Source organism: Nansenia antarctica (genome assembly GCF_963989245.1).
Source record: "Nansenia antarctica genome assembly, chromosome: 11".
NCBI lineage: Eukaryota > Metazoa > Chordata > Actinopteri > Argentiniformes > Microstomatidae > Nansenia > Nansenia antarctica.
Window position 1 is genome coordinate 3,582,816 of NC_137681.1, and position 12,317 is coordinate 3,595,132.

General features: G+C 41.5%; 1 protein-coding gene across 1 annotated transcript; it reads right to left on the minus strand.

Annotated features, from left to right (window-relative positions):
- Positions 1 to 8,137: 8,137 nt before the first annotated feature.
- On the minus strand, positions 8,138 to 11,518 carry LOC308167580 (uncharacterized protein). The gene is made up of 4 exons (XM_080541998.1): positions 11,437 to 11,518; positions 10,929 to 11,075; positions 9,628 to 9,690; positions 8,138 to 8,223 (listed from the first exon to the last, which is right to left on the minus strand). Exons 1-4 carry the CDS (start codon positions 11,512 to 11,514, stop codon positions 8,194 to 8,196), a joined length of 318 nt encoding a protein of 105 aa, XP_080398124.1. The 5' UTR covers positions 11,515 to 11,518; the 3' UTR covers positions 8,138 to 8,193.
- Between the last annotated feature and the right edge of the window lie 799 nt (positions 11,519 to 12,317).

The window sequence follows — 12,317 nt, forward strand, 5'->3', positions numbered from 1 at the left end:
TTGGGAAAATGCCCAACGGTGTAGACACTTTGGTAATAGGGACTTCTAGGGAGAGAGTCCAGAGAGTGTTGAATGTTACAAACCGCATCCAGCGTCTTATCAACGGAGTTATGATTACAACATTAATACTCCACCTGCACACTTTCACATTGACTAGCCAGTGAACAATTATTTTTAAACATGTATTTAAACGTTTTGTTGTCCGGATCAACACCACATGAACACAATTATCACTACAACCATACATGTTCGGCTTTTAAAAAAAAAGCATAATCAAAACGATGACGCAACGATAACGCAAGATGCTAATAATAAGAATAAGAATAATAATGATTATAATTAATAATAATTAATTTCATTGAAATGATAATTATAAAGGCAGTCTATAGTAATATATATATAGGCTACTTAACAACACAACATCCAGAATCCAGCTGTAGAAATAAAAAACGATAAGAAATTATTATTATAAATGTCTTTTATATTAACACCGCAGAAACATGTGAAACGGTGAGTTATGTCAAGGGCCCGGGTTTGCCATATCATTTGCATTTCCATTCTGGTGCTAAAAGGAAGAGAGAGATGCTGTGCGGTGCGCCGGGGGCCCAGCCCGGGGCCATACTGATAGAAAGAAGGAGAGAGAGAGAGAGAGAGAGAAAAAATGAATAAAGAAAACCAAGACCTATTCTTGACAATTAACATGTAAAATATCCAGTGGAAATCGAGGTGGAATGGAGAAGTGGTTAGGTCAACCGCTCCTCATCACTGTTAGAGGCCCCTCTATCAAATAAGAGACTCTCGGCTGGTTGGGCTCATTCAATATAATAAAAAAGTTTACTTCCCTAATTAAACATTTGGCAATGTGGCACCTGCTCACCTTCTCATCATGACAGAGGTGTTATTGCTCTAATCTGGTTTATAGATGAGGTACAGGTTAGGGGACATCATTGTGTTTCGTGGGTGTGTGTGGGATGAGCCCAATATAACAGTCTTTCAATCAAATTAAGATTTTCTTTTTTGATGATTCAATGCGTTTTCCCTCCTCGTCGATACTCGATGGGGCTGCTGAAAACTGTTGGGAGGAAAAATGTTCAAATCAAGTGTGATCAACATCACTACCCCGGGCCATTCTGTTCTGAGACCGAGAATCCCTCTCCTCCGGTTGAGGCGGGCTGAGAAACGCCATTCCGTGGTGACACTGCCCCACCTACTGGCCTTGACTGTCATGGAAAAAAATCCTTCAATTCAGCAGAACTTGCATTTCAAACATCCCAAATGAATCTCCGCATAAATAGGCCTTGGCCAGGTAGTGAATGTACGAGAAAAGTGACATTATTGGCTTGATTATTATTATTATTATTATTATTATTATTATTTGTATGTTTCATTTCAATCAGTAAAGTGAAAACGCATGACTGTATCCCTTTGAGGAAAAACATAGGTGTTATGGACTAGGTACGTTCTCAACCTTCAAATAACCCTAAAACAAGTCACTAGACTCCTAGGCCGAGAACTTCTATAAATGTATCAGTAGCCTATATGTAAAATGTTTTTAAATATACAATAAAATACAGGTATCTTGTAGCCACCTAATGTTCAAAAGCTGGCACATCACAAGAGAAGATGAGTGTTTGTGTGTGTGTGTGTGTGTGTGTGTGTGTGTGTGTGTGTGTAGGCTGTTGTGTTCAAAGCAGACCTCTCAGGATGTGTCTGCATCTAATGGCCATTTGCATCCCCTCCTCTCCACACTTAACCAGTGTTGTACATGTATGTGTGTAGTAAATCTCTACATGGTGTGTTTGAGCTTTATATTTATTACATGGTTTTCTAATAGCAGTAGCCTATTATGTGCTACTATACAGCATACAGTAGGCCTAAGCCCTGATGCTTAGATGGCTGCAAATACCTAACTTTACATGTTGACCTGTCAGAATATGGAATATGAGAACATGGATGCTGCTGGCCCAAACTTCCCAGCTGTGTGGGATAGTGAAGGTCATGACTGAGCTATTAAATGTTGCCTAATTACGCCATGTAAGATATCAAGCTCTTTAATTTGGCTTTGAAATACTAGACTTGTATATAGATGTTTCAAGGTTTTCAATGTCTATTGAATTTTCTCTTGTGTATTTGGTAGACTGCTGTGTCAACGTTGAAATGTAAAAATACACTTTTTTTGTGTATAAAATGATGTTTACAAAGAATGATGTGCTGTCGTCGCATATTTCCTGATATACAAATGCTATAAATAAAAATAAAAACCCACATTTGGAAAACTGTCTCCTAAAAATGAACCGGTCATGTTGTCTAAATCTATCACACACTACGACTATATTCTAGATAGTTTGAGACGTGTGTGAGCCACACACACGTAACGAGAAAAACCACGAACAATTGGAACTAATTCAAATGTGTGAAGGCTCTTTTGTGAACACACAGAAAGGCCTCGACAGAGCCAAGGAGGAACAACGCAACGGCAAAGGCTAAAAATAATCATCTGCAATCTCCCTCCGAATAATGGTGGGCGGCTTGGGACCCTTTGAGGTGGCAAAGTGGTGAAGAAGAGGAAACGCTCCTGAATTAAACTGTGAAACTCAACATCTGACTTTAACAGCCTCACTCCTAATTTGCAGCATCTTTCATTTCCTTTAGTACGTGTGTGTGTGTGTGTGTGTGTGTGTGTGTGTGAATGAAAGAGGGTGGTGGGAGAGAGTGTGTGTGCACATGTGTGAACATGACAAAGTGAGTTAATAAGTGTGTGTGGGTGTGTGTGTGTGTGTGCATGTGTGTGTGTATGTGTGTGTGTGTGTGTGTGTGTGTAAGAGAGAGAGAGAGAGAGAGAGAGAGAGAGAGAGAATGAGAGAGGGATTCCGGACACTGCACAAATGTGTGCGGGTTTTACACAAGTGCTTGCGTGAGATATCTGAAAACAAACAGAGACATAATTATTGTAAACAAAACACCCATGTGGTGACTTGCCCTACTTTCTGCAGCCATGTATTTGGGGAGGGGAGGGTGGGGGGGACGGGGGGACGGGGGGTGGTGTGCATGCTGGAGATACTGTAGTAGCATATGGACCGCTGCATCTTCATTAGGACTACGGTGTTAATAAATAGATTAATTGGGTAGATTAAGAAGCCAAAGCTTTGATCAGAGATACGCGTTTTAAAAAAACAACATCTCTGTTTGTTGTTCTGTATGACTTTGTTCATTAGGACTTCACTTCCCATCGATTTGAATATGTTGTAGTAGCATTTACAGCCTGGTCTGCTCTCATGTACTGTAAGTGTGAGAGGAGAAATGGGGAGAGCAAAACACACACAGACAAGTGTACGCTTTAGTTGTTACAGATCTGTTCCTTCTTTTTCCCCTCTCAGAGAGAAAAACAGAAAACAGAATATGTTGTAGCCTGTTTGTCTGAATTACTCCTCTACAAAAGACCCTAGAAGTGCAGCAGTTCTGCAGCCTGCTAATGGATATGTTAGCATTGTGTGTGTAGTGTTGGCGTTGTGAAGATCATCTCTGGATGCTAGGGGGGGGGGGGAGGTAGGTAAATGAAGGAGGCTGAGACTGAGGACGAGTGCGGAGGAGGCTGGGATGCAGACATCTGTAGAATGACAGGTGTGATATTATGTGGGATAAAAAAAACAAAAAAACGTTCCTCTCTCTTTCCAAGAAGCAGAAAGCATCTTAATTTCCCCCCTTACCTTTCACCCTCCCCCGGGGGACGCGCTCCAGCTCTCTCCTGTCTTTGACACGGATTTGATTTAACCTTTTAAAGCAAAGCGAGGTGGCGCGCCGAATCCTCAGTCAACATTCCCAAACAAATTTACAACTAAAGGTGTTCAGATACAAACAAGCGACGTAGGGAAGGTGAAACACACACACGCAAAAAAAAAAGCATTACTAATTCATAATGTACTTATTATTCGTTATGGGGTTTCCCTGGGAAGGTATAAACACTCGGCGTTAATAGTCTCGGCTCTCCCCCCCTCCTCCTCCTCCACTCTCTGGTTCGTCTCTCTGTAGCTTTGTTCAGTTCAAAACTACCTGCTTCTCTTCCTGACACCCCCTGCCTGACATTAAGCTATCTTTGAGAGTCCTTTTGCTTTCATGTGTTTTGGTAACACTTCCAGCACCTCCACCATTAGCAGCATCTGACTTGTGACTGACAGGTCGACACAGGCATGACTCTCTACATACTTTCATGGCGCAATGTATGTTGCGGAGAGGAAGTCTTGAGGGATTGCTTTGAGGTTTCGGGGTGGGTAGAAGCGCCTGTGAGCGGCTGTCAAGGCACAAGCCAAAGCCACAAAGGTGATTTCAGTTAAGTAAATAACCTTAAAATATAAGAGCTTGGGGTTTTGGGTTTGTGTGGCAAACAAAAGGGTCTGGTTGAGGTCTGTCTGTTCCCCTGGGGTGGAGGAAAAGGTAGATGCTGTTGTACAGAAGAGAAATGATGTTGTTGTGGTGAATGAGAGTGGCAGGCTTTGATTCCCTGCAGCGGTATGCTTACAGTGTGTGATGGGGCTCATTTGCAGTCCTTTGTCCCCACGATTATGACCACTAACCTTGGAGTTTGTAACAACATCATGTTTCTAACCCCCCCAGTTATGTAATTAAAAACAGATAGGAGGGGAATTCAAGGTGTACTTTGAACGGTCATTAAGCTAAACATAAACAAGTGGGTTTATGATTATGTCATGTTTGCATATATTGTTTTATATATATTTAAATGTGAATTAATTAGGAGGGACCTACTGTATTCATTATTTTTGACAGCCAAAAACAAAATAACCTAGCAGTTCTTATATTTGTCATTATGTTTGCATGGTGACGTCAATGTTCTTCAGTTCTATTAGTTGTACAAAACCTAATCAATTGAATTGAATCTTTTCTCTTTCTTTTTTTCTCTCCAAAACATTTTTTTTTTTACAGAATAAGCAGGTGTTTTAGATGACGACACGATTTCCCCTTTGAAAAACCATAATCAGAAAACGTGTAACATTTCCAAACAGAACCAAATGTACCATTAAAGACAGCAGCATCAAATTGTGCTTTTGTGCGTTGACCTTTTGTCCAGCATCTTTGTAGAGCGCTGCTACTAAAGGAGACTACTTTTTGAGGCTGAACAAACCAAAGGCTACCACGGGTATAGAGTTCCCATAGGGAACAATGACAAACGGTTCACCTTGCACTACATGGGTGTAACTTTAACTGGAATATTGTGGATCAAAGAAACCATAAACAAAGTAGGTGGAAGCGGCTGTAAGAGTATGCAATCCGGAAAAAGGACACATTGATGCAGGAGGGAACAGAACCTAGGTCAGGAAGTAGGAGGAAGCCACTCTTGTCACCCTCCCAACCTCCTCTCCTCAGGATACTGATTTCACAAATGACTCACTGAATCTAACAGGAACAGATTAATAGATAAATGACCTGAATGAAAAAGAATGCTCCTTCAAAGCGGCCAGGGGTGATAATCAGCCAATATTGTTTTTCACATGTTGTGACTGCAGGTTTTAAACTGAATGAGAGTTATTATACCCCACGATCCACACCACCGTACTGATCTGATAGTAGGGGAAAGAAGGGAAGAAAGGAAAAAAAAAAAAACAGTCAAGTGGACGTTTTTCCTCCACGGAGGCGCACGGAGGCGCACCGTGACCCTGTGTTCTTCTGCAGAGAAAAAACCATTACAGCCCTCTCGTTCCCACAGGAGAACAATGGCAACTTGGCCACTTATGAAAATGTCAAATGAGGAGGGTGTATATAGAGTTGCCGGAGAAGAAGGGCTACTGACAGTAGGATGTGGTGGAGGAGGAAATATAAAAAGGAGGGCCAAAAGGTAACCTCTCAAAATAAACAGATGTGCACTTGTCTGAAAAAAACCCTCCCGAAGGAAATCAAAATAATTCGTGCACAATAAAATGATCCATGTCAGGGGTTGGTCAGCATGAAAAGCCACAGCGCAGCTTTCCTCCTTCCCTTGTACAGACAGCCCAGCTCATTACTCTCTTTTATGAAGTGTTCTTTTGGGGGCACACAGACACACTTGATCTCCAAATATGAGTCTGAGGGTATTTTCCTCTTCCCTTTATTAGCAGCTTAAGCTCTTTACACTTGTAGCATATTGCAGCACAGGTTACAAGCCTAAGCTTTATTGTCTGACATTATTGAAAACCACAGCTCTCAGAGCTGGCCTCCCTCAGGTCGAGCTTAGGCTGAGAACACACTCATTTCTCCTTGTAGCAAGGGGGGGGGAGGAGGACAGACAAGAGATAGTAGGAGTACAGGGCTGGTGGTAATACACTTAAATCCATCTTGGGGTCGACTTTCTTCTACTTTAGCTCTCTCTCTCTTTTTAACTTTAGACCCCTCATCGATAGCATCTGTTGAGCTGGAGACGGAAAACATAATCAGCTGCTAGCTACCCATGAATAGCCTACATATTACATATTATATACATCATGGCAGTAGATCAATGACGGTCTATTAGACACCGTTACAGTTGGTAAACGGTGATCATTTCTGATGGCAATCCAAGCGTGTAACACAAATATCAACCGACTTGAATCAGTCCTGCTGTCACAGCCGTGATGACAGCTATTATTCATTTGACACAGTTGCGTAGTTGTGGAAATCTACATGTGAGGAATGTTCTGTGTGCCGTGTTTGAGCTTGACAGCAGCAGAACGAGATTGTATTCTTTATGTTGCTGCCTGACTACAAGACTGATTGAGGACTGAAGTCATACAGTGATAATAGATCTGGAGGATGTTAAGAGCAGAATACAAGAAAATCAATGTCTTCTAATCAAACAGGCGAAGGGGGAGAAATGTAAGGTAGTTATTTAGAATTGTTCACTTTCTGTTAGTTCCTCTGGTGAACTCAGTCGACTGACCAAGGGCACATAACTCCATAAGGTACAGCAGAGCGCCACCTAGTGTACATAGTGGAAGATATGGTCGAGAGGAATTGAGTTTATGATAGAAAATATGTTGTCATTTTAATTATCCTGACTAAAAAAAACATTTTTAGATAGAACGAATTAGATGACAATAGTCTAAAAGTAGCACTGCAGACACAAACAAATTAAAATGCCCACACACACAAGTGTAATCAAAATCCCTTTATAGGCATTTTCATACTGCTTTAAAACAGTCACAATTTCCCTAATCAGTGTCTGTCTACTACAGCAGATTCACTTGCATGAATTAACTGCTTAGCAGAGTGAAAACTGGCATTGAAGTGATACATAAAACAAAATATATAAGGTAAGGTCACAACAGAATCAAGGTGAACTAGCCTGGAACTCTACAATTCAACTGCAGATTATACACTATTCATGTCAGGTGACTTAAGAACCTCTGACGACACACACACACACACACACACACACACACACACACACACACACACACACACACACACACACACACACACACACAAATAGAGAAGGTTTCGGCATACAGGTTTCGGTTCAATCACAATGTTTCATTAAGCAATTTGAGTCGTCGTAATTTACACTCAATATCCAACATGAAAAACTTCCCTCGAAATGTTTTCAGGATCATTTATACTATATATATATATTTTTTTTTTAAACATTCCGTCAATTCTTCAAAGTTATAAAAACATATAAAATATTTCTTCACAAAAACATTTTTGTGTACAGGAATTCATTAATTTAACAAAATAATTATATTTTAGTCTCTCTGGGACTGACAAAGTTGCTGGTGTAACACAGCAGATCCGTTAGTTCGGGATCCGTTCCCTCATCACACACCTCGCGGTACAGAGTCATTCATTATGGCCTGGGCTACGACTTCCTGTCCTTGGCTGTAGACGTCACTACACCACAGAGGTATTCATGTTACCATTCATAACAGAATGTTCATCTTTATGACATCGTCTATAGAATAGTAGCCCCCCCTCCCCTTCCCCTTCATAACAGAATGTTCATCTTTATGACATCTTCTATAGAATAGTAGCCCCCCCCCCTTTCCCCTCCAATACCAGTGTGTAGTTGTGTAAACATCTGAGGTCTAGATGAAAAGATACAGTACTTGTGGTAAAAAGCTAGAATATGTAAGGCACTCTCTAAAGCGAAAAGTCAAGCTGTGGCTTGATCCCTCCTCTTCCTCCCTCATCCTCCTGGAGCCTTTCGGCTCGGCTGAGGTCACATGGTTATCAATACCCCATGATGTGGTTGATGTGCCCCTGAGAGAGGAGAGGAGACGGGAACATGTGACGCACAGGTAATCATTACAGAACCAACTGACATTAACATAGCATGTACATTAAACCCCCCTTTTTTTCAAATCTGAATTTCTGAGTGTGCTATATCTTCCGACTCGCGGAGGTGAAAATTAAGTGCAAAGATCAGATGGCAGGTGCTTTAGCCCGAGGGCGACCGATTCAAAATGTGCATATTTTATTATTCTGAATATACATTGATTTTACGAAAGTGAGGGATTTCCCTGAAGGAAACACAATAGCCTGCATCAGCAGTGTGTGCTGTGTTCCCATCTGCAGAATCGTATCCATCATCTCACTATGACTGCTGTGAACATATCCATCATGCCGCTACCTACTGGCGGTGACATACGGTTCAGCTTTGACTAATTTACAGTTACGGTTGTTTTCATGAAAATGTGCATCGACGGTAGCGGTGTCACAGAGACTATGCTTACTAGGGGATAGATCAGAATTCCCCAATGGAACGAACTATGAGTATGCTGTTGTTGTGAACGTGGAGCAGAGCTGCTCAATTGATCTTAAGGCTTTGGGAAAGTCTCACCTCTACAAAGTGAATCAATGTTAGTGATTGTATCACAGGAACAACATGTTGGCGAGACTAAATGACAGAAGAGAGAACTTCAAGAGGACCTGGGGTCGCTTCTTCCCTCACCTAACCAGATAGCACATGCACTGTATATAAGTTACTAGTTCATATGTTTATATTTTTATAAAAGTACATAGTTATGTCCTAACACCCCCCTGTCTATATACCCCCCTGTGAATAGGCCATATAGTGTATAGAAGTTTACATAATAGACACATTCTCAGATTCCTAACGATTACTTATCCCCCTATTTATGTCTATTTATGTCTCATTCTTGTTTTTTTTATTATCTTAGGACTGTGTTTGTTTGTTAGCACCTAGGGTTTGCATTTCAATTGCGTTGTACCCGTACAATGACAATAAAGATAATTCATTCATAACCACTGGAGTGCTGATTTTAAAATGTATTTTTTAATGTTATTTTCTGTTGCATTAACGTGGTGGTTATGGTTTCTCTTTCAGTTAGGTTGTCAACATGTGCTTCATTTATGTTGTGTGTTGTTATGCTGTCTGTTTGTGTGGATAATACAATTTTTTTATTTTTTATTTAGATTATGTATCTAAAGCAACTCACAATTAGAGATTAAAGGGACAGTCTCCCTGGAGTAACTTAGGGCTAACTTACACCTTACTCAAGGGCACACACGTGGTGTTTCGAGGTGGGATTTGAACTCATGACCTTCTGATCACAAGTCCAACTCACTATCCACTAGACTAGACCACCACTAAATTGTTCCTGAGTCCTCCATACTAGTATGTGAAGTGTTCCTCCTACGTACCGGCTCTCCTGCCATGCACCGTGGGCAACACTGCTGAGGGTGACTGTCCTGGACTGCATACATCTATACAGGACAACAACAACATTGTATTTGTACATACAGTACTGTATACAAGACCAACTGAAGCTCCAGAGAGGCAGAAGAAGAACAACATTAGTCCTGGGCGACTATTAATGCATGTTTTAAAACACTGTTTATTTATTTCAGTTTACTCAAGAGGTTTCTTTCCATATGAACACATATGAACACATTGAATGCAACAGCATTTGTGGCATTACGCAATACTATCTTTTGGAGGGAATGTGAGTGATTACCACATAATTACACACCGTTTAACCTTTAGTGACATAACAAGTTAACGTTGTAAAAAAACAGACAAGACAGTTTGAGATAAGACAAGACACGTTGTTATGTCATGACTCATGCATACTTTAACTCCGTGACTCATAAACGTTTAACCACAACTTAGTGGAGCAGATAAGCTCTGAATTGTGCATTTTATGACTTAAAGCATGACATTTTGTCCAGTGTTTCTATAGTAGACTGTAAACTCAACAACTTTAAAGATTACAGTCTGTCTATAGAAACAACTGGACAAAATGTCATGCTTTGGTCAATAAAATGCACAATTGTTAAGCCTATCAGCCTAACTAACTGGTCCATCATCTGATCTGGGCAGGGAGAAAAATGAACGATATAAATTCAGAAGCATAACCATCTTGGGGACCGGGTGGGTGTCGACCCCGTTGCCGTTCTGGAAACCCTTCTGTTGCATATCCGTGTCCCATGTGTCCATAGGACAGTCCGTCACCTGCTAGTGGAGCAGATAAGCTCTGATAATATATATATATATATATAAGAATTGTGCATTTTATGATTCAAAGCATGACATTTTGTCCAGTGTTTCTATAGTAGACTGTAAACTACAACTTTAAAGATTACAGTCTGTCTATAGAAACAACTGGACAAAATGTCATGCTTTGGTCAATAAAATGCACAATTGTTATGCCTATCAGCCTAACTAACTGGTCCATCTTTTTAATTGTCTAGTGTGTAATATTTGTGATATGTTATATGTGTATATGTTTGTGAATATGTGAATATGTTTTTGCACCTTCAGAAGAACCACTACAATTTCATTGTATAGGCAACTGTACAAGGACAATAAATAAATAATAACAATTTAAAATTATTATTAAATTATTAAAATTAAAATTAAAATTATTACAATAAAGTCTATTCTAATTCTAATCTGTAGAGGGAGAAAAATGAGCGATATGATTATGAAGAAGCATGCCTACCATCTTGGAGACCGGGTGGGTGTTGACCCCGTTGACCCCCTTCTGTTGCATATCCTCCGTGTCCCCCCATGTGTCCATAGGACAGTCCGTCACCGCGCCATATTCAACCGGGGCACAACCCCCTCCAACGCCGGCGCACATGCGCTTCTGCGAATCACAACAAGATGCGTTCGTCAACTCGCTCTGAAAGCGCCGGAGCGCACACTGAGTACTACGTCATAGAGCGACCGACTCATCTGATTGGACGAGAGGCGTTCCATGAGTGCCGGTCAGACTTCCAGAGCGAACTTACGAACGTGGCACGGTTGGTTAGTCAAACACAGACAGACATGCCATGGGTTCAATCATCACTACATTATGAGGACAGCTAAAGCTAACAATAGCTTACATGCACACGGCCGATTTCTACGACCTTAATCAACACTTAATCACTTGACTTTATCAAGTTTAGTTAGTTAGTTAGTAAGCAAAAGCATTATTATAATAATAATTTAATGCACTCTCCTACCGCTTGGCAGGCGTGTGTCCGGTGTTCAAGGTCTCCTTCCAGGCGCCTCTTCTTCTGAAGGGGTGGTATGTAATCCATAGGTACAGTTTGATCAATGTATTCCTATTTATTTATAAAGAGAATAAGTCAGCTCAACTAAAGCAACACTGGTGTGTTGAAGAGAGACTGATATATGCGAGCTCGCTGTGTGTGCGTTTAACACACAATAAGACAGACAGCTGGTTGGCTATGAACAACCTCCGAAGCACTGGGATTGCAAATAATCAACGCTGATGCTCATTGTGCACAATTACTACTATTAATTGTTTAATGAAAAATCATTCAAAAAAAATGCGTTGATCTCTACTAGTCAAGGATATGTACCGCTCTTCTGTCTGCCTGTCTGATCTGTTTGGGAACGGGGTGTCCTCTGGGAGACGGACAGGTGTGACAGCCAATCAGACGCTGGTCTGGAGGGAACGGGGTTGTCCTCTAGGAGACGGACAGGCGTGGCAGCCAATCAGAACTCTGGTCTGTCTGGGACGGGGTTGTCCTCTGGGAGACGGACAGGTGTGACAGCCAATCAGACTCTCTGGTCTGTCTGGGAACGGGGTTGTCCTCTGGGAGACAGTCAGGCGTGACAGCCAATCAGACTCTCCGGTCTGTCTGGGACGGGGTTGTCCTCTGGGAGACGGACAGGTGTGACAGCCAATCATAACTCTGGTCTGTCGGGGACGGGGTTGTCCTCTGGGAGACAGACAGGCGTGACAGCCAATCAGACTCTCTGGTCTGTCTGGGAAGGGGTTGTCCTCTGGGAGACGGACAGGTGTGACAGCCAATCAGAACTCTGGTCTGTCTGGGTACAGCGTGTCCTTTAGAAGACAGACAGGTGTGACAGCCAA